At 39.9% G+C, this 27,742-nt stretch overlaps 2 protein-coding genes across 7 annotated transcripts in view; one reads left to right on the top strand and one right to left on the bottom strand.

Annotated features, from left to right (window-relative positions):
* The first annotated feature begins 1,985 nt into the window (after positions 1-1,985).
* LOC129754234 (ATPase family AAA domain-containing protein 3A homolog) lies at positions 1,986-5,738 on the top strand. Its single transcript, XM_055750164.1, has 3 exons — positions 1,986-2,357; positions 2,520-3,819; positions 4,824-5,738. The coding sequence occupies exons 1-3, from the start codon at positions 2,147-2,149 to the stop codon at positions 5,092-5,094; spliced, it is 1,782 nt and encodes a 593-aa protein (XP_055606139.1). The 5' UTR covers positions 1,986-2,146; the 3' UTR covers positions 5,095-5,738.
* A 9,761-nt stretch (positions 5,739-15,499) lies between these two features.
* The window catches only part of LOC129754612 (neprilysin-2), an 80,377-nt gene continuing 68,134 nt past the window's right edge, over positions 15,500-27,742 (bottom strand). For all 6 annotated transcript variants that reach the window (XM_055750766.1, XM_055750767.1, XM_055750769.1 and 3 more), the window contains 5 exons: positions 18,501-18,635; positions 18,190-18,435; positions 17,913-18,127; positions 16,884-17,853; positions 15,500-16,822 (listed from right to left, as the gene is read on the bottom strand). In XM_055750766.1, the coding sequence (XP_055606741.1) occupies positions 16,233-16,822; positions 16,884-17,853; positions 17,913-18,127; positions 18,190-18,435; positions 18,501-18,635 (2,156 nt within the window). In that variant the 3' untranslated portion in view covers positions 15,500-16,232. The remainder of the gene's footprint in view (positions 16,823-16,883; positions 17,854-17,912; positions 18,128-18,189; positions 18,436-18,500; positions 18,636-27,742) is intronic.

Genomic DNA, 27,742 nt, shown 5'->3' with positions numbered 1-27,742 from the left:
ACAAAATTCTTCTTGGGTTCCGACTAAAAGACCTTTCAGCCGTTTACATGCGGATTTTTTCTATTTCCAACAACGTGTTTTCCTACTGATTGTAGATAGTCATTCTAAATGGTTGGAGATAGAAATTATGAGGCAAGGTACGGATACCGAAAAGGTTTTAAAAAAATTTATTAGTTTGTTTTCAAGATTTGGATTACCTGACGTAATTGTGACGGATGGAGGACCTCCGTTTAATTCCGCGCAATTTGCAAAATTTTTAAATAATCAAGGAATTGAAGTTTATAAAAGTCCTGCATATAATCCTGAAAGCAATGGACAGGCGGAACGTATGGTACGTTTGATCAAAGAGGTCTTAAAAAAATTCCTTTTAGAGCCACAAATGAAACAACTTGATATAGATGATCAAATAAATTATTTTTTATTCAACTATAGAAATTCATGCTTATCTAAGGATGGTCTCTATCCTTCTGAAAAGGTGTTTTGTTACAAACCTAAAACATTAATCGATCTACTCAATCCTCTTAACCATTATAAACAACAATTAGATTATGCAAAACATGGTTCAAAAACGAAAGAACAAACAGAACCAGCTACAAAAACATCTATTCAAGTAGATCCTTTTGATAGCTTGGAAGCAGGGTGTAAATTAATGTACAAAAATTCAAAAAATGATAAAGTAGAACGTTGGCTGGAGGCTAAATTTATGAAGCGCATTTCTAAAAATGTTTTTCAGATTACAATTGGAAACGTACAAGCCATGGCACACCGAAACCAGCTACGAATCGTAACACCAAAAACTGAAGTTAATTCTAACGTAATGGCCCGTTCTGGACGTGCTTTGAAGAGGAAAAGGGTGGTTAGTGTTGAACAAAAAGAGAATGAGGAAAACATGGTTTGTCGAGGATTTCCCGAAGACGAATGTGGCTTTCCAGGATTCCAAGAGCCATCGGTACCAGCTCTAAGGAGGAGCAATCGAATCAAAAAAGTGCGAATAGAAAATTGAAGTACATTCTAAAATTAATCCGAAGCAAAGCATTGCAATCGAAGAATTAAAAAGTGAATTAATAAATTTAGAAGCTACAATCTCAAGTTAATACACAAGTAACATTTGGAATAAATTAAGCATGAAAGTAGCATTCAAAAAACAAATGAAAAATTATTGTAATTATTAAACTTAAGGGAAGAGAACTGTGGTGAGTGATCGAGTAAGGAACTCACAAATCAAGAGGCTGAAGCCGAAAGATGAAATAAAGAGATGATCAGTTCTTATCATATAGCTGTGCTGTAAAGTTGTCTTTCATTGCTCTTATAGAACATCACAGTTATATATATGTATACGTCATAATTTAAAATCATTTTGTGAAAGTTATTTATTGACCAAATTAAACCAAGTTTTTACCAAACATAAAACACTCGTTTATCAATCGTTTGCAGCCAATAACTCAATTTTGTTTTCATTGGTTCATACGACCTAATCAAAACAAACTATAGATTTATCTCATTTTTTTCTTTTTATCATTTTTGTCACTTTTTGTGATTTTTTTTTCAATTATTGCTAATTTTGTGGTTTATTGTTTTTATTTATATTTATAAATTTTGTTTATTTTATTTCGCCATTTTCAATAAGCGTAATTTATTTATTTTTGTTATTCATGTCATTTTTGCAAATTAAATTATCATTTTTGTCTATTAATATATGTATCGCTTTTATCACTTTTTTTGTATTTTTATAATTTTTGTGTTTTTTTTTATATTTGTCTGTGGGTCAACCTCTACTTACTTCAATACTCATTAAATTTTGATAACGATTTTAAAATTATTGTTCCGTTCCAAATTCAAACATGTTTTTACTAAATGATTTTAAATTTCATTTCAATTCGAAACTTGAACCGGTCTAATGAACTGTTATAGTTTTCCAGTATAACATCACACCGTTGACATTTTTCCGTCTCAGATTTTTTTCGTTTTCTCTTTTTTGCCGTCTTCTTTCATTCGGTCCTGCAAATCGCGTGCTCGCAGCTCGTGTGTGAACGGTCGTCGTTTTGCGTAAATGAAATTCGAATTTTCATCATCTCCAGTCGAATTTAGTGTTTTATCTTGGAAAATCGCCTCCCGGGAAAGCCATATTTAATAATTCTATCAAACAATGTCGTGGTTGTTCGGATATAAGAGCCAGGTACCGCAGCAGGGACTGCCGGATGGCGATGGTGCGAATGTGGGTCAGCCGGGTGGTGCCGGCCAGGCTTCCGGCGATGTGCAGCTGTCCAAGGCCGAACGCAAAGCTATGGAGGCGTACCGGTTCGATTCTTCCGCCTTGGAGCGAGCTGCCGAAGCCGCCAAAACTCTGGAACGGTCAAGTAAGTGGCTACACGCACCCCCCCATCACAAGGTTGAAGGTTGCGATTGCGTAATAAATTTATGAGCTTGTGGGTTATCAGCGAATATGTAAATTATTGGGATGTTTTACTTTCCAGAACTTAAATCGAAGAAACTTATTAAGCTTAAATCTTTAATTACAGAGCATGCCCGGGAAGCGTTGGAGCTGTCCAAGTTGCAGGAGAACACCCGGCAGCAGGAGTACATGGCCAAGGTGAAAGAATACGAGGCACACATCGAAACCTCCAAAGTGGAACAGAAAAGGGTGGATCATGAAGAACGTCGCAAGACGCTGGCCGAAGAAACGAAGCACCAACAACAACGGGCCCAGTATCAGGATCAGCTGGCTCGCAAACGCTATGAAGAACAGCTAGCTCAGCAGCAGCGCGTTCAAGAGGACAATTTGCGCAAACAGGAAGAAAGCGTGGCCAAACAGGAAGCTATGCGCCGGCAAACTATCGAGCATGAAATGGAGCTTCGCGAGAAAAACAAAATGAAACTGCTGGAAGCAGAAATGCGAGCAAAGGCTAAAGTCGATAGAGAGAATCGAGATCTAACATTGGAGCAAATCCGTTTGAAGGCAGAGGAGAATCGCGTAACCGTTATGGAAGGTATTAAAACTGCTGGTTCGGTTTTGGGACAAGGAGCTACGGCTTTATTGAGTGACTGGAACAAAGTCGCTACCACCGTTGGAGGTTTATCGCTTTTGGCTCTGGGTATCTATTCCGCCAAAGGTGCAACTGGTGTCACTGCACGATTCGTCGAAGCACGTATCGGCAAACCTTCCCTCGTCAATGAAACTTCCCGCTTCTCGCTGCTTGAAGCTGTTCGTCACCCGATAACCACTTTAAGCCGCTTCCGAGCAAAACCTCTTGACGCCCTGCAAGGTGTTGTACTGCAACCGAAACTCGAAGAACGACTCCGTGACATAGCCATAGCCACAAAAAATACCAAAAACAACAAAGGACTCTACCGTAACATCCTGATGCATGGTCCACCGGGAACCGGTAAAACTATGTTCGCCAAAAGACTGGCATCCCACTCCGGAATGGATTACGCCATCATGACCGGAGGCGACGTCGGGCCGATGGGACGCGATGCCGTAACAGCCATCCACAAGGTATTCGATTGGGCCAACACCAGCCGCCGTGGACTGCTCCTTTTCATCGATGAGGCGGATGCCTTCCTGAGAAAACGTTCGTCGGAACAGATTTCCGAAGATATGCGATCGGCCCTAAACGCTTTCCTGTACCGTACTGGTGAACAAAATCCACGCTTCATGATGGTTCTGGCTTCGAACACACCGGAACAGTTCGATTATGCCATCAACGATCGGCTGGACGAGATGGTTGAGTTCACGCTGCCCGGCCTGGAGGAACGCGAACGGCTCATTCGATTGTACTTTGATAAATTTGTGCTGCAACCGGCCGCCGAGGGGAAGAAGTGAGTAGAAAATAATTCATATTTGGGAGTATTACCTTTGGCATAATGCCGCTTGGCGGTCATTTGGCATAATTTCAAATCACCTTGTGGTGACAGTTTCGATTAACTTGCAAGCAAGATTTCTTAAAATTTCGAAGAAGCAGGCTGTTAGGCGGTACTAAACCGCCGGGACCCCCTAATCCGAGGTGGCCGCCGACTCACCGTCGTAAGCGGCGGCCTTATTACATTGGTCTAGGTCTACTGGGGTCTCCTAGGTTTACATGAAAGCTAGGGATGATCCCTTAGTAGCCTCGTTCGCCGTACGATAACGCAAAGGAAATAACAATATTTCATAAAACTTCGAACGCGCAGCATGAGGGGTCGATTTTAGCCCAGGTCTGAACGCCTTACTTATGACGGTTTTATAAAGTCAACGCATTGTGGACAAATGAATAAAAAACACAAGCCTCCTCAAGCTGCGCGATCGAGCTTCTACGAAATATTGTCCTCCGCGCTATTTTGCGGAGGACGGGGCACGAATTTGTAATTCTGGTTTCCAAATTCTGAATTCTTAACTCTCAACTTAGGATTCTCAATATTTGGAATTTGAATCATTTTCTGCATCCGATTTTTCAATAATTCTGAACGTACCTTCCTGAATTCAGTAGTTAGTTTATTCGAAATTCTCAATTCTAATTCCTCATTTCAAATTTTTTATTCCGATTCCAAATTTTTATTTTTGAATTTTCAATTCTGAACTTGAGTTTTGAACTTTCATTTTTAAATTATCTATTCCGAATTTGAAATAAGTACTCATTGTTTAAATCCTTATACAGAATTATTAAATAGGAATTCTCCTTTTCGAATTTTCAGTTATGAATCTTCAATTTTTAACTTTGTTCTTCTGAACTCTCAAACCTAAACCTTTTTTCTCGATTTTGATTTCTCAATATTAAACCTTCCAAACTAACCAAACAAAAAAAATATATAATCACATCCACCCATTATATTTCCCTCCCTTCCAGGCGCTTCAAAGTCGAACAGTGGGACTACGGTGCGGTATGCAGCAAGATGGCCCAGATGTGCGAGGGAATGTCCGGTCGAGAGATCTCGAAGCTGGGCGTTTCCTGGCAAGCCGCATGCTACTCCTCCGAGGACGGTGTGCTGACCGAAAAAATGGTACTGGATCGATGCGAAGCGGCAGCCCGGCAACACAAACAGAAGATGGCCTGGCTCTCGGAGCAGGAAAAGCTGGACCATAAATCGATAACCGGCGGAAAAGGTTTTCTAGTTTAGGCGGCGCACTTTCTTTCCCCACGTGTCGAGGTGAAATTGTATCATTCAATAAGCTAATGGATTGGTTCCTGCGGATTCTCCGGACACTGACAAACCGATTGCTCGAAGATTGTTATTGTTTTTCGATGTCGGTTCTGGACGAGTCTTTGATCCTAAAGGTCCACCCCCCAGAAAGCTGCATTGGAACGTTCTATGTAAGTACATACACACTAATATGAAAGATGAAAACAAATATGGCAATTGTAGAAATTCAGGCTAAGCCCAGTCAACTCGTCTCAGGGAAATTTATATTAAACTTCTTGGAGAGGCTGGGCTTTACGTTTGCGATACAGTAAGCTAGAAGGATACATCCGTGCACAGGTACGAAACACATGTCTAGGAAAAAGCTAGGCAGAAATATAAGCGCGGAAATCGGAAATTGGATGCATTTATATTGAATTTGCATTACTCCGACTCAGATGTGTTCAATCTGCAACGTCAAGCTGCCGGCAGTTGTTTTTAAGTGCGCTGTTACAGTTGACTAGCACTAGCAGCCTTTTTGCTCTGTTTATAGATTTAAATTCAAACAAGGATGTAGCAAATATACTAAGAGAGTAATGTGATTGTTTCAGTTGCTTTGAAATCATAAAACAAAATTGTTCGTCTAACGGATGTTGTATTGGCTGAACTTTTCTTTGAGAAAAAAGTTGAGAAATCCTTTTACTCTTGAAAGCTAATAGTGGTAAATGCAGACAATGTTTGTCACAAGTTGAATGAAATTTATTACAAGTTGAATTAATTTTTTTTATTGAAAAATTTTACAAAGTTCAAATGTTCGGTGGTGGTCTTCTTGTGTCGAACCCTTTGGAAGAGAGACGGAACTGATGAATAAACGAAATACACTATCTCCATTTATGCGGCACAATGTTCATCCCTAAACACTTATTGAATAAATTCAACAAGCGTTTCTTAGCGATATCTGGCTGGCAGATGCTGCAACAAGTTGAATTTGATATTTTCCGGTTCGGGAGCTGAATTGTTTTAAGACCAGAGCGCAGGAGAAAGTTAGACCATAGAAAATTTATCCTCCGTTTCGGAACTGTTCTCTGTATCCCGATATATTTTCTCAGCTGATGCTGCGTCCGGGCAGACCTTTTTCGCGAACTTTAGCAGCCATCGACTTGAACTTTTCTCACTTTCGTTCGAAGAAAAGTGATAACGCATGTTTCGCGCTGTTTGCCAAAGTGTACGCAGAGACGTTTCCGAAATAACCCATTCACAAATCGCCGCTATTACCCACGGTTCTTGGCCCTGATTAAGTTCTTGAACATGCGTTCCAAAGCCAAGTAACGTTGAAACTCCTCTGGCATTCCGGATCTGCGAAACTCGACAAACGCCTTGCGCTTTCCATATCCCGCGCGAGAACGCTTACCGTCTCACCACGGAATAGGAGATCTTTTCAGGATTGTTGAGTTTTCGTCTCGTCTGATCTGTGCTTCGATTGCACAGTCCAAAATTGCCCCGGAGATGAAACCATACTCTGCTTCCGGAAGCAATTTGTTGATTGAGTCGATAGCGTTGATAACACCCGATGCATACTTTTTCCAACCTATATTCTTTGTGAGGTCCCAAGAAATATGATGAACTACGGCCATTGGAAACGAATGTGGTACTTGTGGCTATCGATGAGAAACTTGCGGCGAATAATGCCCCAGATCCGAACGGAATTAGAACTCAGTATTCAGAGGCGGTACAGACCATTCCGGATACTTCCAAATTGCTGCTATAAAAGTGTCCTAGACGAATGATCATTCCTCAACCTGTAGAAAATTGCGAAATTGGTGTTATTACCGACACCGGGAAAACCCCCAGGGCATCTAGCATTATACAGACCCATTTGTCTGCTTTATACTAGCATTGTTGAATTTCTTCAGAGGTAATCTTCAACAGACTAACTACCTGCACCGAGAGTGAATGTCCTGTTTGCTGACGATTTGAAGCTTTTTAGGAGGATTCATAGTAATATAGATTGTATGGCACTGCAAGCTGATATCGCTAGGCTTGAAAGCTGGTGCCGCTCGAACGGGATGCAGGCTAATGCAAAAAAATGTAAGGTAGTAAATTTTACTCGCTCACGAAACATCGTCAAATTTGACTACCGCCTATCAGAAAGTTATCTTGAAAACGTGAAGTCCATTTTAGATCTCGGAGTGAAGATTGATAACAGGCTCACATTTGCTGAACATATTGCAATTACTTCCGCAAAAGGTTTTTCTGCATTAGGATTTCTGCGTCGAAATACCGAGGAGTTTGACGACATCTATACTTTGAAAGCTGTTTACTGCGCATCAGTACGGAGCATTATGGAATACGCTGCACAGATATGGGCTCCTTTTCAGAGCACACAGAGCTACCGCCTTGAACGAGTTCAACGTAGTTTTATAAGGTATGCTTTACGGCGCCTTCCCTGGACTGAACCGCTTCGTCTTCCGTCTTACGAACAAAGATGCGCCCTTGTAAATCTGGCCACGCTTGAAAAACGTCGTACCGAACTTCAGCAAACTTTTATTTTTGACACCCTGACTCATCGTGTGGACTGCTCTTACATACTCCAGCGTGTCAATTTATACGTATCCACGAGGACGCTCCGACAACGCCAGTTTCTCTGGATACCTTACCACCGTACTGCGTATGGTCGAAACCACCCAATCGACAAATGCTGTGAACGTTTCAATGTAGTGTACCATCTGTTTGATTTTAATGTATGTAAACGTAAATTTAAACTAGACATAAGTAGAATAACCTAGTTTTTAAGAAATTTGTCTGTATGGTAATTCCTCATCCAAAGACTAAGTAATAAACTAAACTAAATGTCATCCGCCATCCGAATACAATGGTGTTAGAATAAGCGAAACGCGCATTTTAAAAGATGCGGACAGGTGTTGAAAAAACTTGAGCACCACTGATTTTCAGTGTGTGTTAAACGGCTAACTTTTACCCAAAACTTTGTAACATTAATCACAAATTTACTAATACGGCATTTCACTAATAGGAAATTGTCAAAACCTAGGCTAGCTTACATTATTTTATCCTACTTACGGGCCCGTATTCCATACCATAACATCAAAACGCAAAACAATCATATTACAGGGGCCAGGGGTATCACATAACATAAATCTGGGACGGCACAGGTATATCACAGGTCTCATGCGGAATATCACAGCAGTATCCGGTGAACTGGCAACCCTGCCTGGTAGCACTGCTCGACGGGCACATGCCAACTGCCGGGAGCACATCCGTCGACTTCAGACTGAACTTTTCCACGTCAGCACCTTCCGTACCCTAGGCTCTATTGGGTCACGGCGATGTTGTGCTTTCTTGTGTTTATGGAAGTTCACGGTTTGGAAACAAGCTCAAAAACTAACATGAACCTGACAGGGCGGTAGCACATAACCTTATTCGATATGAGATCATAGAAACCTAATTTAAAGGTGGTTTAAAAACTATAATGATGTATATTTTTTCTTTAATGATCCATGTTGATAAGGTGAATGGGAGTTGAAACACTTGCCCTCCCTTCCATCGGACAAAAAGAGCGTTGCGCAGTGGAAATATCACAATTAGAATTTTTAAAGTTGATATTTCCACTTTTTGACCACCATGCGCAAGTTAGGTTAGAACAGATAGTAATGTGAAAGATAGACAACTGTAATCAATCTTTTAGGATAGTCTATTTAGGATACTGGATAGGTGGATGATTTAATAGAAGATACCATAATTAGCTGAATGAAAACGTTAACAATTAGGTACTGATATGGTAGATAGAAATAGAATAGATATATAATGGCATTCGTCTCCCCAATGCTCTAGTAAGTGTGCATTTGCGGTTTATGAATTTCGGAGGCTTATTCTTAAATCAAGCATTTTACAAGATCTAGAGGCTTATTGGATGAGAATGCTGTTTGAACTGCTTTCTTGTTAATTGTTCGTTGTAATAAGGTTTTTTTTTTCTGTAGTAGATTTGTCTGTCGTTAAATTATATTTCAAATTCAAACAAGAAAGAAGTCGTGATATAAATGGGTGGACCTACTCGCGCAAGATTTTAAAGTGTCGAATACTGGAACTATCACATCAGATCTTGCGAACACGAACGGATCACTGGTGAACACCAGTGAAACGGAACCTACGTGTTGGCTCCACGGCTTTAAACAAACGTCTTACCAATGTTCAATATGGTCCGATCAGAATTGATTGTTTGACCTGATATAGTTTTTCATACAATTTGTTTAATAATGTTTTATATTTCAGGTCCTTTATTTTCAAAGAAGTTCTCTTAAAACAAAATTTCTAAAACAGGCTTTAAGCGAAGCATATGGTAAGAGACGTTAAAAAGCTTCGTTCCAGGTGAGTGTTCTCTTATTATTATTATATATATTTTTTTAAAATCTTACTGAAAAGAATATCAACAAAAATCAACCTTACAAAGGCAGCGGTGTGTATGAACGTGGTTTCATATTAAGATTCAAAATAGAAGAAGTGCTGGACAGTTTTAATTAGTTTAAATTCTGTAGATGTGTCCATTTTTGATGAACCATGTTCATAAGATGAATGAAAATTGTAACACTTGCCCTCCCTTTTGCAGAAAAATGACAATATTCCTTAGTGAAAACATCACAATTAACAGATTATGCATTGTATGTACTGTGGATAAGTGTTATAACAAACATATTGATTTTTTTTTTTTTTTAATTTATCAAAACTCTGTACAACACCTTTTTGTGTTCTGTAGAATTATTACGCTTCAGGTTCAGATTTTAGTTCTGTTTCTTGTCATTTTTTCTTGTAATTTTTTTTTGTATAATTACCGAGTTTCCACGCATTTGTTCTGAATCTCTTAACATTGACATATTTGGAAATATTTTATTTTTTAATCTATGTTAATCTCGAGTAAAAACAATCAAAAATTCAAATTTATTGAAACGAGTAAGGTTAGGTGACAGGTAGGGAAAACTCAACTACGGTAAGATAGTGAACCCTTCTGACAATGATATCGAGACTTTGGCGTATGTTATCATACTGTTACTGCTCGGTTGAATTGGAGGTTGGGTTAACTCGAAGTTCATGTAGGGCCCATCTGTCCCAGTCCGTCGAGCACTATCTTAACGCTTCCTTCCTCTGGTGCTTCAGAACTCTCGGGCTCTGTTGCCGCTATCCTGTTCTAAGCTATGCTACTCTCGTGTAAAGTTTCCTCTTCTGTCCCCCGTTCTGTTTTTCCTTTCCGGGTCAGCCAGGTAGCTTATAAACCCATCAAAAAAAAAAAAAAACTTTTCCACGTCAGCACCTTACTTCCCTAAAAACGGGACTCGCAAAACCAAATTGGCGCAAAATCGAGTCCCGAAAAGCGATCAGTTCAGCTCCCAAAAACGACCCGCTTGGGTCGTTTTCGTTATCCAACTTCCATTTTCCATCGTCGGATAGATGGACACAAGGGCAGCGGCTTCTGCCCCTACTCCCTGGTTTACACTGCTTACGAATGTTCTTTCGTGTTCAATTTCTTACTCCAAGCACAGGATCTGGAGATCTGGCGACCGAAAAAAAAGGTTACCACTTTCCAAAGTAAGCTATCCAGATATTTCTAGATATTTCCAGACATTTTTGCGAAATCTTCCAGATATTTCCTAAATTCTAAACACTCACGCCTGATGAGATGTGCTTAACAGGATGCGTGTTTCCAATACCTCCTGCAGGATGACTTATGCAACTGAAACCGGATAACATTCTACTGTTCATTCTTATTCTGGCGTTCTGGATGTGAAGAACGCCTTCAACAGTGTCAGTTGAACAGCGATTGCGTCGTCGCTCATCCAAATGGGGATCCCGGCATAACCGTATAGGCTTGTGTTGGCTAAATTTCTTCATCCGATAATAAACAATCGGCAGAAGCGCGAAGAGGAATGGAGCTTCCTCGCACTAACTAATAAAAGGCCACAACTAAATCAAAACTTGAATTTTCATCTTTGCATGTATTCGATTAGATAGATAATAAATTACTCACTTGTTCCTTGGGGTCATCAGTCAACACGTGATCGATGAGCTTCGACGCTCGACTTGCCAGTTGGAAGAATGCCGCATGCTTCGAATCCTTTCAGCAACTGAGCCCGATGCAGGATGAAGGCCAGGTGAAATGCGCAGGTGAGTTGAAGAACGAAGAACAGGTTCCACCAAGCGCACGGTTCATCCGCACCTCTTTATTGCCGCTGTCGACATACATCCGCTGCTTCGAGGTCGCCGTTTTCCTCGATCTCGAACCTCGGGCGACGAGCATAAACCAATTCGGGAACTGCAATTCGACTCCCACGCATAATCCGATCGAATGAAGTTCGCGCTGACAGCCTCGGCTGCACTGCACTTGGTGGCCCGCGGAAGGCTGTTAGATTTCAACCTTGGCCCCGCAAACCCAAACGATTTCCCGTACGAAAAGTGCGGCTCCTCTACCGGATGTATATGGCGAGATGAGGTGTGGAGGCGGCCAAATGACAGAAGTTGTGTTCCACCCCACACCCTTTATCTGGTGACTCTCCTGGCGAAGGGACCTTCCCTCATGCAACGCTGCTGACGCTCGGGCCCAGTTAAACATGCGCGGACACCGATTCTTCAAAGGCCTTTTGCTGACGATCAGGTGGCCCAACCAGGTAACTAGGCACCTGACTTCCGGAGTTTTCTGGTGATGACTTGCCACGAGGAGAATGTCAACATTCGCCTGCAGCTGCTGGGATAGAGTAGCGGAAAAAACAAAATGAAGAAGCAGGAAAAGAAAAGCCCTGTCGGAAGAGCACCATTAGTTGGGCTGATTTTGATTGCCGGCTTTTCGGTCTTACCCAATACGGGGCTGTTGTTCTCAATCTCTTCGACTTCTTACGCCGTGTTGCATGCTCCGAAGAAGTGGCGTTCTCTTACTGTTCCTCGTCCTCGTCCTCGTTTGTGCCGTTTTATCGGTTTTTTATGAGCGGTTTTTCAAACCGCAGACGGCTCACGGTTTATTCTTTTTGGATCCGGAAAACCCTCGGCCGGAACAACCTGTCCCAAAGACCACGAGGAATTAGTATCTAATTATTACAAAGCTTTCATCGCACTCACCAGCAGCTGACCAGTCTTGGCGCAATCCGTTCCAAAATCCTGGTGCAGATTTCCGCTATTTAGCGCCCACCGATGGAATCTGATGCTGGCTGTCCTTCGGGGTCCAGGAATCACCGGAATCCGTTTTGCACTCCCACGAACCGCCACCACTTCACGTCACGACTTCTTTTATTTTTCCTTTTTCTTTTTCTTTCGTGCACCGTGAAGAAATATCGTTATCGTTTTCTATATTTTTCTTGTGACATTTCTTCCAAAACCAGGGGTATCCCGAACTGGCGTAAAGTGTTTACACTCAGGGGATTTTTATGATGTGTTTTTGGTTTTGATTTTATGATCTGATTACGAATACATGACTAATCCAAAATAACTGTTACACTTGTGGAAAGTTACTTCCACAATCGCCAACTGCAGTATATGACCGGTGAGGGTTTGCGAACACAAGAGGTTTCGGCGGGTGTTCCACAGGGGTCAATATTCGGCCCGGTTCTGTGGAACATCACTTATGACAAACTCCTACGAACGAGCCTCACATCGGGAGCTGAACTCGTAGGATTTGCGGATAACGTAGTCCTCTTGGCGAGAGGCTCCTCAACAGTGGAGGTTGAGCTACTGGTCACGGTAGCTATCCAGGCAGTGGAAAGCTGGATGCACTCCAAGTGCCTGTGTCTAGCCCACCACAAAACCGAGATGGTGCTAATCACCAACCTGATCTCACCCTAAACAGGTACCATTCAAGTTGGACCGTGCAATATCGTGTCCAAACGCGCAATCAAGTACCTAGGGGTGATGTTAGATGACAGGCTCACCCCTAGGTACGAACTCCTCGGCCATCCAAAGCAGCAAAAGGCGGATCCTGGCAAGCATGACCACTTCGATCTTGCGATACGGAGCAGCGGCAGGCCCTGGGAAAAAGCTGTAACCTGCAGCGACTTAGCAGCGTTCAGCGGCTGATGAAACTGCGGGTTATCAGCGGATACCGGACCATGTCGTCCGAAGCCGCCTGTGTAGTAGCGGGTGTTATGCCCATCTCGGTTTTGCTTGAGGAGGATGTCTATTGCTACGACAACAAAGACACGCCCAATGTACGAGACCTCGCCAATGAGGACTCGATGTCCAACTGGCAGCAGCTGTGGGACAGCTCAACGAGAGGAAGGTGGACCCGTCGTCTGATCCTGCACATCTGGAGCTGGATCGGAAGAAGGCACGGTGAAGTGGACTTCTATATGACGCAATTCCTGACTTGTCATGGATGCTTCATGAAGTACCACTACCGGTTTGGACATGTGGCTTCGTCATACTGCCCAGATTGTGGTGGAGAAGAGGAAACACCTAAGCATGTGGTGTTTGTCTGTCCGAGGTTTGCGGCGGTACGTACTTCCATATTTGCCGCCTGTGGGCCCGACACGACAGCAGATAACGTTGTACAGAGAATGTGTGCGGATTCCAACAGTTGGCATGCGGTCAGCGATGGGTTCACCCGGATCATGACTGCCCTGCAGAGGAGATGGAACCAACAGCAGTCCGCGAATGATGTAGGATGACTCCATCGACGGGGAGCATCTGAGTAGTGTGCGTCCGTTCCATTGATCGAAGCTACAAAGATAAGGCATCATCTTCTGCGTAGCGGAGGTCAGGGGTGCGCCGCGAACGTGTGTAGGATACCCCAATGTCGGGGGTTATCCGAGTAGTGCCGCTTTCTAAGGGGGAAACTGCGGGGATAAGAATTTACCTTCCTCGTAGCGGACCTCGAAGGAAGAGGGTTAACCACTGTCGGGGGATACCCACGGGTAGAGAGGCTCTCGATGCCGGGCGAGCCTTTCGAGTTGGAGTAGGATGTCGTCACCGTCGGGAAACATCCGAGTCGTAGCGTTCAAAGTCCCGAACGTGTGCCGTGACAGGCGCGGATCCAGAACAAGCTGCTCTCGATCTGGCACACAACGGACAGAGAATCCGCGGGCCAAAAATCTTATTTTTTTTTGTTTTTTTCTGGGATTTTATCCAAAAATCCTAAGGTTGCCAGCCAAGGGGGATAAAGAAGACCGGACAACGATCGGAGTAGACTGACCCCATCGACGGGGGTTAGTCGAGTAGAGTGCGTCCGACCCCACGGTTTGAAGCTACAAAGATAAGACAATACCTTCTGCGTAGCGGATGCCGTGGGTGCGCCGCGTTCATGCGTAGGATGCTCTACCTTCGGGGAATATCCGAGTAGGGCGGTTCTCAACGGAGGAAGCTGCGGGGATAAGACTTTACCTTCTTCGCAGTGGAAATAGTTGGGAAAGGGTTATTCCACGTTCGAGGAATACCCATGGGTAGAGTGGCTCTCGACGCCGGGCGAGCCATTCGAGTCGGAGTAGGATGACGTCTTCGTCGGGGATCATCCGAGTCTTTGCGTTAAGTGACGCGCATGTGCCGTGACAGGCGCGGGTCTAGGATAAGCTGCTCTCGATGAGGCACACGACGGGCAAGGTGGCAAACCTCGAACCCTGAAGATAAGAGGTCGGTCCTCGAGTCGTTAGAGGAGAAGTCAGGCCTCAAACCTTCAGGCAGAGAGGTTTGTGTGGTCAACTCCGAGTCTTTATGATAAGGGGTCGGGTCTCGAGTCGTAAGAGAAGGGCAGGCAGTTCCTTTCGGGTCATGGGTACTTCAGGCAATACCTTCATAGGTTCAAGCTTATTTAGTCATACTGTCCAGAATGCGTAGGTACGGCGGAATAGGCAGAACATGCAGTCTTTGTCTGCGCCAGTTTTATGTTAAGGTGTAGACAATTTTGAACTCGACGCTAAGAATTTTATAAATGAGATGTGTCACGCCTCACGTGTCTTACACGGAAAAAAGACAGCCAAACTTAACAAATAAAAGGAAGGACTTGGTCCTCTGGAACACCTCGCGTACTTGGAAAGATAACTCCAACGACTGGGAGTATCCGAGTAGTGCCGTTACCTACGACTCTCTCGACATTGTAAGGACCGGAGAATACCCTCGGAGTAGGAGCGTAAAGTTCCTGTCGTGTGATGTGACAGGTGTGAGTTCAGGTCTCGAGTCGTTGATAGTAGAAGCTGTAGTGTATAAGCGTAGAGGATTCGCGGAACGCACTAGCAAAAATATGACCTCCCACTCTATCGAAGGAAAGCTCCGCCGCAGTTCAGGGTGGACCACAGGTAAACTTAAGGGGGCAGGGAGTATACAGGGGTATACTGTACGTCTTTCCAATCTTACCTGAACTCATTCTGAAAAAAAGGAAGATTCATCGAAGGATCTAACTGAAATAAAACTAAATGCGTCGATATTTTGTAGAAAATATTTCTTTATTAATTTCAATGAAACTACCGTAATAAAACAGTCCGCTAATGCGAAGAAATATAAACAATAGTATCGCTACTGTCGTTACAATGTTTTGTTGTTTGTTTGTTGTTGATGTTGGTATACGTGTTACACAAACGCTTGAAAATACACGCACGTATGTATTCACGTGCATTCACGTGATGGGGGCACGCAAATGATGAGCAAAGCTGGTCGAAATTAGCTTTTCAAACGAGTTCTTTCAATAGAGAAGAGTTTTTTTTGAAAAAAATTCTTCTGCTGACACACGATTGATAATTTTTGCTGTTTTTTTGTGTTTGCCAACTTTTAAGTGCTACTTTCTAATAAAAACACATTTTCCAAGATTGACTGGTTATAAATTACTAACGAGTTTCCTCTCGTTCTCTTCCTTTTCTCTGTCCAACAAATTGTTCGGCGCGGCACGGTTTCCTAACGGAAATAAAATAAGTACTTTCAACAAGTCATATATGAATAACTGATTGAGGTTTTTTCTCTCTTTTCTTCTTTATATATCACTTTTGTTTTGTTCGTTGAGGACAGTCTAGCTGATGCAGAATTGAATAATATAGTATAGGTATACGGAGGGGGGAAAGGTTCAACAGAGAACACAAAGACTAAACTGTGTGTGTGAGTTTGTGTTTGTGGGGGGAAGTATTACAGATAGTATAGTTTAAAACGGTATTGCGCGGTTTTGCCGTTTACCAAACCTCGCATTTGTTCACTGGGTTCATGGGCGAACCCACGGGACAGTTGAAATCTTTCGCAAACTCCACCATGTTGCTCATGGGACCGAGCACTCGGAACTGGCCAGGAGAGTGAACACCGGTAGTGATACGCATCTTCATTGTTTCCGGTCGGTAGACTGAGCACCAGGTTTGGGCAGCCGACAGCCAGAACATTTGCTCTGGACTCAAATCTACCCCCGGGAGACGTGGTTCCGGTCCGTTTTTCTCGGCCCACTTCCGATAGGCGTAGTACGCCTCCTTGATGCCACCGTTGTCGGCAATGTTTTCACCCTGGGTGTTAATACCGTTTAGGTTGAGCTTAACGTTTGGCTCGGTATAGTTGCCGTACTGTTCAATGATGCAGCGTGCCTTCTCCAGGTAGGCCTTCTTGGTGTCCGATTGCCACCAATCGACCAGGTTTCCGTTTTTGTCGAACTGCCGACCCTGATCGTCGAAGCCGTGAGTAATTTCGTGTCCGATGACAAATCCAATGGCTCCGTAGTTCATGTACCGCGGACGTTCGTACGAGAAGAATTGACCCTGCAGGATACCGGCCGGGAATTCTGGAATAGAAAGTAGGTAAGAGACTAGCTCTTTGAAGAGATTTTTGGTTATCAAACTTACGGATACTGTTTTCGATGGATGAGTAGAAAGCATTGACCACAGCTGGTCTCGAATGAGTGATCCAATCGGTCTTGTTGACGGCCTGGCGTAGCTTCTTGAACGCTTTAGTAGTTCCGAACTGGTTCATGTACAGAATCGTGTTCAGGTAGTTGTCTTCCGGTTGGAACTTGAGATCTTTGTAATATTCGGCAATTTTCTGGTCGTCCATCAGCTCATTCGGGTAGCCGATGTGAGTCATCATGGATCCTACCTTCTCGAGGGCCGACTGTCGAGTGACCTCATCCATCCAGTCTACCTTGCGTAGAATATCCACAAATACTGACTTGATATCGTTCACCATTTCCAGAGCAGCGCTCTTGGACTCCTCACGGAAGTATTTTCGGATGTACATAGCTCCAACCGAGATCGGTAGACTACCTGAGGTGATATCGACGCATTCCTTCCAGCGTGGTTCCTGTTCCTGTTTGCCGCTCAATGCAGTACTGTACTGAAGCTGCCGTTTGCGCAGGACTTCGGTCAAGAAGAACGACGAGAACCCGCTAATACGCCACATGACGTAGTTGGCCATCGTTCTCTTTGGAGTATTTTGAAGAAGTGGTCCCAGTTGTTCCATGAAGCTTGGAACGCTGACGATGATGATCTCGTTCTCATCAATAGCGATTCCTGTATCCTTGAGGATGGCGTTGAAGTAATCGACCCAATCGGTGTACGGATACTTATGCTGGAAGTCCTTAACCGACATCGGATTGTACAAGGCCGTGGCGTTACGACGTTTCTCGTTCGGCAGCGAAATGTTAGCAAGGGCAATCTCAAAGTTCAGCGAATCCATCAGTTCACGCTTGGCGCGTTCTTCATCGGCTCCAAACAGTACGGCCATATCGACCATATAGCTGTAGTATGCAGTCACAATGGGGCTCTCGAAACCCTTGACTAGATATTCCCGACTGATTCCCAGAGCGGCTTGATCGGTCTGCAACAAATAAAACATTATCAACAAAATCAAGAAACGCAAGTATATCTAAACCTTACATCAATTATACGCCGAGTGGAGTTCTTAAGATCGGTTCCAACCGAGAAGTCGAAGAAATAATCAGTACTGTAGCCATGCTTGCGGAAGTTCTTCACCGAATTGGTCCAGTTCCATGAGCTGTCCAGATCCCAGTTGTCGCCCTTGAGTACAGGCCAGCCGCCCAGCATTTCCAGGATATCGAGTAGTGGCTTCGTTCCCTTTTCTTCGATCCGTGCTAGGGGTTCAAAAAGGAAAATTACCGATCGTCTTCAACGTGTTTCTCTTATTCAAACTTACTCTTGTTCATGCACAGCTTGTACAGGTTCTTGGCCAGCTTGAAGGGGGTGGCATCGGTTTCGGAAATCTCTTCGCTGACCAGCGAGCGCAGTTGTTCCTGCAGCCGATCGCTGATCACCGAGAATGTGTTCACCGACACCTTCTCATCCGGGATCGTCGTTTCCTTGAGGAATCGGCCGCAGGCGTAGTTGTAGAAATCGTCACACGGTTCCACGCTGGTGTCCATCTGGTCCAGCGCCTTGGAGGCTGAAAAATAGAAATTATTACCGTTAGGGACTTCAAGATAAAAGTTGAAGCGGCATTTTACTTACCGGAGTGGATGCATCCCGGGGTGAGGCACAGCTCGCCGCTTTCCTTGGAGTCCTTGCCGGTGCCGAACTTCAGACCCTTGCCGCGGCGTGATCCCGTCAAGGCCGATGGTGATTGGGAGATGTCATCGCCGTTGGCTGTAAGAAAAAGAGATTAAAATTAAAATTCGACTATGAAATTCGGTTTCCTGAAGTTTCAGCAATCTATTGTCCACATCGCAGGAAAATAAAGTTTTTTTACGACTATTCGTAGGAAAACTCATTGAAATTCTAACGGCCATTGAAGCATTTTCTGAGTAAATTTTCTTGAATCAAGCTAGAAGGCTAATAGTAACGCGGTTTAGACATATTGGAATGAGATGAGTTATAACCACAACGAGAATTCCATGAGAACGACAGCTCATGCTTGTGAAATGTTGATTGCATTTCACTTGTGCACGGGAAATCATAAACCCCAGGTCTGGGTATGAAAATGTTAAATCTGTTATTTTCAATGTTGTTGCAATTTTTTTAATTTTTTTTTTCCTAAAAAAATCTTGTACGTAAATTAGAATTTTATTTTCGCTATTAACCAGTTGAAAGGTTCTTTTTCAGCTATCGAAACGAACGAGTGAATCGTGTTCACTAATTTTTGTTTTTGAAAATTATTTGGCTTTTAAACTGGGTTCACCTTGTGAAAAATGAATGATTCCGAGCCACAACTTGGCCAAACTGGATTTTTTCCAAATGAAACAGTAAATATTCAGACAAACTGGAATGCCTAAACATGGTAGTTTTGGGAGTAAAATCCTTCGCATGTCCACCACATAAGTATTATTCGATATTGAAAATATGATTTGTGAATCCAATTTTACTGGAAGAGGACTTAAGAGATAAAATCTTGATGAGTTAGGATTCAAAACATTGAAAATTAGTCTCAGATTCAAAATTCCCTTACAGAATTTTAAAACTAAAATGGGAAAATTCAATGCGTTCTATAAAAAGTAATTATTTGCTGTTGTATTTTATACAATCCATGAGTCGTACGATCCCAATTTTGACAGTGTTTCAACCTTCAATATAAGTAATTTATGATTGGCAAATATAAACTGATGATTCTTGAATTTATTTTATTTAAGCTGATTTTACTAATTTCCTTTTCTATAATCGCCAATTTATTTTAACATCGTATTCTCTATAATGTCTTCCCTTTCTTAGTGATGTTTTTTTTACCTTTCAAAAAACTCAAATTCATCTGCGCATAATTTTCACTTGAAACTTGAGATCCGTGTTTCAAACTATAAGTCTTGATTAAAACTTTGAATTCTTGGGTTTTCAAAATTTATCTTGAATTCAAAAATGAGAGTTGTGAACAGATCTACCCAATTCTGATAAAAAAAAATCAAATGCCTTTGCAACAACATTCTTTGAAATCCGTTTTGATGCTCGACATTTCCAAATAATCAAAAAAAATTCCTGATGATGATCAAGAATTGAAGCTGAAATAGCCTGTATTTAAGGCAAATTTGTACATAATCAAAAAGTTTGCCAAACTTTGTGAAAACACTACGACATTAGTTTTGTTTATAATATGTATGTTACATTTATTGATTATGAGAGTCTTCATTCATTGTAAAGCGTCTACCAATACATATAATAAATCATCTAATTTTGTTAAAACTTATTTGTCGATTCAATAAATCATCTCATTTTTCCTAAACGTTTACGTTTATCAATTTTGTTAATGTTGTATGGGAGTACTCTGCGCTTATTTGCTTCAGAAGCACTTAATTTATGTAAAAAAAAATCTCCTCTTCTCTTCAGTCGAATGTAGAGCAGGTTTCGAATTAACATAGAAACATTTTTCGTAACTAAATAACAGTACATGCATAATTTGGCTTTTTTGCTTCATAAGTTTTCAAGTTATGCGAAAAAATATATAAAATATCTCTCTTTCTCTCGAATCTCATCTGAAAGATGGCTTGATGCGGATAGCGATATATGCCTTGTATGAGTTTAAGAAAAAATTGTATGAAAGCCTTTTTTCCTTTCTATCCATCTATATTTCTCGTACCGTAATACCCTCCCATGGAAAATTTACTTTCTATTGCTTGATTAGGTATAGTGATCCTATTAAAAAGGATTGGAGCCTCGCTCCTCCTTTCTCATCTTCCCATTATAAGAAATGAGGGGTTTCAAACAGTCCTAGAAACATTTCTCGTATCCAATAACCCTTCCATGCCAAATTTCTGTCAAATAAGTTATTCAAATCTTCATAAAAATATTTCTCGTACTCAAATACCCTCCCATGCCAAATTTGGTTCCATTTGCTTGATTAGCTCTCGAGTTTTGTGAAAAATTGTATAAGCGCACCCCTCCCTCGTTTCCATTTCCCCTATGCGAGAATGAGGGGGAGGGGGGTAACAAACTATCCTAGAATCATTTCTTGTTTTCAAATATTTGATATCCCATTCCTTATTTGTTTTTGTTTTGCTCGATTAGTTCTTAAGTTATGCGTTAAAAATGTATGAGAGTCCACCTCTCTTCTTCCTATCTCCCTCTAGAAGAAGGGAAGGGTCTCAAATCAATAAAGATAAATTTCTCGTACCCAAATACCCTCCTACGTCGAGTGCCATAATTTATATAAGGGAGAAATTTTGCAAGTGAATTGTTTGGGATGAGAGAGATGAAGAGGTTTTCCAAAACATCAAATTATCTAACTATGTCAAAAACTCGTTTTATATCAACTTTGATAAATATCACTTAGAAATGTTTCGATTATTGAATTGTTAGGTGTAAATGGGAACCATTATATAAAAAAAATGGTTTATAAAAAAAATGGGAGGGATCTTCATTAAAATCGTACAATAAATTCTCTCATCAAATGAAAAAAAAACCTGTTTGAAAGTGGAAGGAGTCTTTCAATGCATTAGTTTTCCACTAAATAAAAAAAAATTAACAATCTTCATAAATAAAAACACCAACAAATTTGTTTTTGTTGATGACATGTATGTTACATTTGTATAACTCTCACTTATTAAAATGGGAAAAGTGTAGTGAAAACTACAACACATCATTTTATTTCAGCAAAACTTGTTTGCCAAATCAATAAAACATCTCATGAAGACAAAACGCTTATGTTCAAACAAATTAATTATAAAAAAATGAAAATTGATAAAATTTGTCATATTTTTATTTATTTAGTATGGGAGCCCCGCTTGACATTATATCAAATTTGTAAAAAAACCCTCCCCCCCCTTTTCCAAAAAAAAAAAAAAAATTAAAACAAAAATAAATTCAAATAACAAAGCCTGTCATTCTACATAATGGATCATTTAATTTTGTTGAAATATGTTTGTGTAGAAAATGGGGGGCCCCATGTAAATTTTTTTCTAGTAAAATTTTCAGATTCCTTAGAAACCGGAAATTTTTGATCCTAAAAATTGTTCAAAAATAAAAAATTATCAAGTGTTAAATCACTCTAGGCCAAAGACATTTAATTTTAAGCCACTATATGACGTGCACGATTTGAAAATTATTTTTATTGTAAATTTAGAATTCCAATTCGATAAACCTTTTTTTTTTTTTTTTTATAAAGAGAGAGAAAATTTGTAGCGGCCCACCACACTCCCCCACACCAAAAGGCTCAATTGAGCCCCCTGGTAATGGACGCTACTGTTCTCAGCATGTCTGGCAGCAAAATGATAATAAGAGTAAACGCGAGCAAATTTTAATCATGCTGAGAACACAAATATTTATAATGTCGTGCGAGGAAATGTATTATTTAACTAAATTGACTACAATATGAAATCTCAATGGAAAATAATTTCCTTTGAAGAGATTCATTATTCGATATTTACTAATATACTATTTATTTATTGCTAATTTTATTATGTTATGTTCAATAATTTTATAAGATAAAATACAAACTACAAGATTTTTAAGAAAAATAATATTAGATATTAACGCTACAAAAGTACAAAAGGTAAACAAAACAAAGACTGGTTGATGATCGACTGTTTTAATGGTTCAATTTTTCTTTCAAAAGCTGTATCACTTTGGTTTTGAACATGGAACGATTGGTTATGTTTTTAATATCCGTTGGTAAGGTGTTGTATTTAGTAGGTCCAATAAATGAAATTCTTTTTTGCCCTAATGATGTTGTGGATCGGCTTCGTTGCAAGAAATCTGACTGGCGAGTGTTATGAGTTCGCAACCCCGTAGTAAAATGGAGGTTTTGAATATTTTCAATTGAGTGTAGATTATCATAGACATATACAACAGTTTGCAAATCACAGAGTTCAGATATTGGAAGAACGTTATGCGTTCTTAAAGAGTAAAGCTGAATGGTAGGGAATAACAAAGGGAGCTTTAAGATGTTTTTCAAGCATCTATTCTGGAGCGTTTGAAGTTTCTGTAAGTGGGACAAGGAGGCTCTTCCCCATATCATAATAAGGTAGTTCAATTGAGAGTGGATAAACGCAAAATAAAATTTAAAGAGAACATGTTGTGGAACAAAATTTCTCAGTTTCCAAAGAACACCGCAAAGAGGAGTAATTTTTTTTTCCAAGTGTTCAATGTGACGATTCCATGAGAGAGTTTCATCTAAGTAAATTCCCAAGTATTCAAAATAACTAACTCTCTCAATACTATTTCCATTCATAGCTGGGTCATTAGTACGAAGTAGCTTTTTATGCGAAGAACGAAACAACATGTATTTTGTTTTAGTATAATTTAGTGAAAGTAGGTTTGAATTGAAATATTTTGAAAGCAGTTTTAGGTCGTCTTCAATGTGCTGAATTATAATATCAGGTGAAGTTTCAGAATAAAAAATTGCTGTATCATCGGCAAATAAACGTGCTGTGCCTTTAAGTTGAAGGTTACATAAATCATTGACATATAAAAGGAAAAGTAATGGCCCGATATTACTCCCTTGTGGTACACCGATATCAATATTTCTTAATTCGCTTCTTGTGTTTTCAATAGCCACATACTGCTTGCGACCTTCTAAGTAGCTACGAAGGATATTATTTGCTGTTCCTCTTATCCCGTATTTATACAGTTTGGACAATAATATGTCATGATTTAGAGTATCGAAGGCTTTTTTGAGATCCAAAAATAGTGCCCCAACAATATTTTTTGACTCTATTTTACATATGATGGAGTCAACTAATTCCGAGATGGCAATTTGAGTGCTCGAACCTGATCTAAATCCATATTGCAGTTTATAAAGTATATTGTTCTGATTTAGAAAGTCTACAATTCTATTAACAAGAAGCTTCTCGAACACTTTACTAAAAACGCTTAAAGTCGAGATAGGGCGATAGTTATTGACGTCAAGCAAATCGCCAGCCTTAAAAACAGGGATGACTTTCGCAATTTTTAGACAGTTCGGGAAAACTCCTGACTCCAAAATTTTATTAAAGTATTGTGTAAGTATGTGCGAGAATGTTTCGTGGTTATTTTTCAAGACATTAACAGGGAAACCATCTGGTCCATGACCCTTTTTATTTTTAAGTGAAAAAATTACAAGTCGAACCTCGTTTACACTAGCGGGCCGTAAGAATATTGTATTTTCTACCTGTTCGATTTGAGTCAAATGATCATTTTCAGTATTTACTGGAATCTTTTCAGCCAGGTTCTTTCCAATTGTGGAAAAGTGTTTGTTAAATTTCTCACAAATCTGTGTACTATTGGTTATAACACCTCTTTCATCTGAAAGGTTAATTGAGGAAGTCGTTTTAGATTTACCTAAGAGCGTATTAATGTTTCTCCAGAGCTTTGAATGTGGTGAATTATTTAATAAGCGCTCGTAATAGAGCCTTTTACATTCTTGTTTTTTTGAACTCAATTTTTTATTTATGTGAATTAGCATCTCTTTTAAATTGATATCATTTGGATGCTTTTTCGATCGTTTTAAATAATTCTCTTTTATTTTGATGAGTGTCCAGAGGTCAAATGTCATCCACGGACAGCAATTTCCTTTAAGTTTTACCCTTTTATTAAGTGTTCGAGAAGAAATTTTCACAAAGCGATTGTAAGTTGATGTGATTTCTTGTAGGCCTTCATCAACATTTTCTGGTAGTTGAATACTGTTTAAATAATTCACAAATAAGCTGTTTAGTTTAGCGTTATCAACTATCTCTTTCCTAAGAATTGTTACATTTTTATCACATAATAAATTGAATGATGTGAGTATTTGTAAATGGTCACTAACATCAGAAAAGATTGTATCATTTTTCAATCGATCTAAGTCAATTTGCTTCGATATAACGTGATCTAGAATATTCTGAGTTGTTGGCCTAGTAGGAAAGGTGTTTGTACAAGCGTATCCAAAAGATTCTAAGATAGATCTATATTTTGCTACGGTATTCAGGTTAATCAAATTCACAGGAACGTTTAGGTCACCGACAATGAAGCAGGAGTGATTATCAGCAACAGACGTTAGAAGAGATTCAATTTGATCACAAAACATGTTAAACGGGAATGAAGGGGGTCTAAATATATACGCCATGAACACAAATTACTTGACCACTTGTACAAATTTCGACACTAATTCGGTGAAAGCCATCAAAAGTTATATTTTCAGTAGTTTTAAATTTCAAATTTGTCTTTATATACATAGCTAGGCCTCCATATGGTTGGTCGCGGCAAGAGAAAATCGATGTATATCCCGGAATGTTGTAAATACAACAGTTATCTTTACCAAGCCAGGTTTCACAAACAACAATAACATCGATACAAACATTAAAATGATCAATGGTCTGTAATATGCAATCAAATTTATCTAAATTATTCATACTACGTACGTTCCATTGCAAAATTCTAAAGGATCTTGAATCATTATTAAAAGTACTTAAATTAAAATCTTCTACATTTTCATGGTATCTATTCATTAAACTATCCATTGAATAAAATATATTTCAGTTTTAAACATTTGTAGATCTAAGATCTTATTTTGATCGTGGATCAGCATTGTTCCTTTTTCGTTTGGGTGAAGGACTTTCATTTGGAATCGTGGATGTGTTATTTCTTTGCTGAGTGACATGCATGCTCATGAAGCGATTCATTTCAAATTTAGTTTTGATTATATCAGGTTTTGAATTATCTGTTTGTTTGACCAAAATGGCACCATTTCTTCCGGGCCAAATGTATTTGGCTCCAATTAAGTCTTGATATTCGCGCAATTCAGTTAAAATTTCCATGGATAAGGGCGTCAATTCATCCCTTATTGTGACGTTTAGTGGTTTACCATCAACTACTAATGAAGGATCTATTGAAGAAGAGGCAAGTTTCCCAAAAATTCTTTTTTTACTGAAAATTTCTTCTTTTATTACTGTATCTTTTAATAGAACTTTAATTGGTGGAGACTTTTCATTGGGTTTATTGGATGATATTAATCTAACAGCGTTTAAAATGGATTCAGTTCTAAGGTCGTAGCCAAAAGTGCCACATGTTTTGCGTACAAGTTCTTGTGTATTTTCTCTATTATTGTATGGCAATCCGAAGATCAAGAGGTTTTTTGAAACAGCCTCCCGGTTAAATCGGTCGAGGTTTATTTCCAATTTATGGACCTGATTAGTAAGATTTGAATGCTTAGATTTGAGATCAGTTACTTCTTTTTCAAGAGCATCGTTTCGGAATTTTATGTCTTTGAAATCAGTCTGAATTTCATCGAATTTCGTGGACAAAAATTCCTGCGAAGCCTCTATCGCAGTAGTAACTGATCTCATATCCGTTTTGATTGAGGTCAATTCATGTGAAACCACATTATGTACGGTCGTTTCAATTTTAGTATGGATATTTTCGATAATTGTTTCATGATCTTTCCGTAAACTTATTATTTTGGCGTAAATACATGCACAGTTGGCATCGCAAAAGTATTGCTGCGCTTTCATTTTGCGAGCTGCACTTCCAATCAGATTTTTGCAGCGAAGATGAACGCTCTTGAAACAATATGCACAAGTAAGTATTTTATCAAGATTATTTTCAACATTATTACATTCAATACAAATAACTTCATCATCACATTCCATGTTCGCCATCGCCATAATACAACAATTAAAAGCTAAAAAGGAACTAACTCTTTTGATGAAACGCACAACTAAAGCTAGAAATTATTAAAGTTAAGAAATAAAAGACTTATAAGTTTATTTTAACAAACGCACAAACTAAGATTATTTAAGAAAACAATACAAATAAATATTTCAAAGAAAAAGTGTTATGAAAAGAGGAAAAAAAAAATTAAATTAAAAAAAAAATCATAAGCTATCTTAAATTATTTGTATGTACGGAGATGAGAAATATTTAATTCAAAAGCGTTTTTCAAAAGGGTTCAATGTCAAAATCGCAAAACAAATAAAATTTTAAGGACAAAGACAAACCTAAATTATGTGTGTGTACGGAGATGAAGATAATTCAATTTAAAAGCGTTGAAATAAAAGAAAATTGATTACATATTAAACGCACAATAAAAAAAAAATCTAATAAAATCGAAAGTTAAAATCATTGCTTTCCAAAAAGAACAATTTTCAAGTTTATGTTGCACTGTGTACGACTATCAAGAATACAAGTGACGAGTCACCATGAAAACCAGCAAACGCTAGTTCCAACAATGTGTGCTACTAACGGAAGCAACAATACTTTCGTACCTACTCATGTGCGCTGGCTGCGTTTGCCTAATCTTTACCGCTAGCGATCGAGATTCACTAACAAGCTAGCAAGTGCAAGAAACACAACCCTTTGAAGTGCGCTAATAACAGAGACACACACTTTCGCACTACTTGCAAGTGCCCCGAGGTTGGCCAAATACTACACCGCTCAGCGACGAGATTTACTAACAGCTGAGCAAATGATAGAACCACAAGAAGTTGAACAGCGGCAGTTTTTTTCACTCAGATAGACCGACAAACGGTGGACGCATGCAGATATGGTTGAGATATATGCTTGGTCAACGATTTGCTGCTGTGCAATATACTCTTGAGAATGTTAGTTGTGAAAAGTAATAAGAAAGAAAAGTTCACTTTACTCACCAACCTAGAGAAGTGACTTTCAATACACAGCTCACCACACGAACGCTTGGGGTATGTTTTTTTTTATGTATTTTAGCACAGAGGAAAATTCAATTTTAACACATTTAGGACAATCCAAAGTAGAAAATCATAGTACGGTTTTGCACACTGAACACTAAATAACGCCACTTAAACTCATCACGGATTAAAAAATACGTATTACTACTATAAATTTCAATAAAACTGCGGGACAAT

This window comes from Uranotaenia lowii, chromosome 3 (assembly GCF_029784155.1).
Source record: "Uranotaenia lowii strain MFRU-FL chromosome 3, ASM2978415v1, whole genome shotgun sequence".
NCBI classification, from domain to species: domain Eukaryota; kingdom Metazoa; phylum Arthropoda; class Insecta; order Diptera; family Culicidae; genus Uranotaenia; species Uranotaenia lowii.
Note: the sequence above shows the minus strand (reverse complement) of the source record. Positions and strands in the feature narration are given on the sequence as shown.

Excerpts from the sequence above, each read along its gene's own strand:
- LOC129754234 (XM_055750164.1), top strand. The coding sequence starts at position 2,147 with ATGTCGTGGTTGTTCGGATATAAGAGCCAGGTACCGCAGCAGGGACTG. Across the intron at positions 2,358-2,519 it reads CAAAACTCTGGAACGGTCAA|AGCATGCCCGGGAAGCGTTG; the intron begins GTAAGTGGCTAC and ends CTTTAATTACAG. Across the intron at positions 3,820-4,823 it reads CCGGCCGCCGAGGGGAAGAA|GCGCTTCAAAGTCGAACAGT; the intron begins GTGAGTAGAAAA and ends CCTCCCTTCCAG.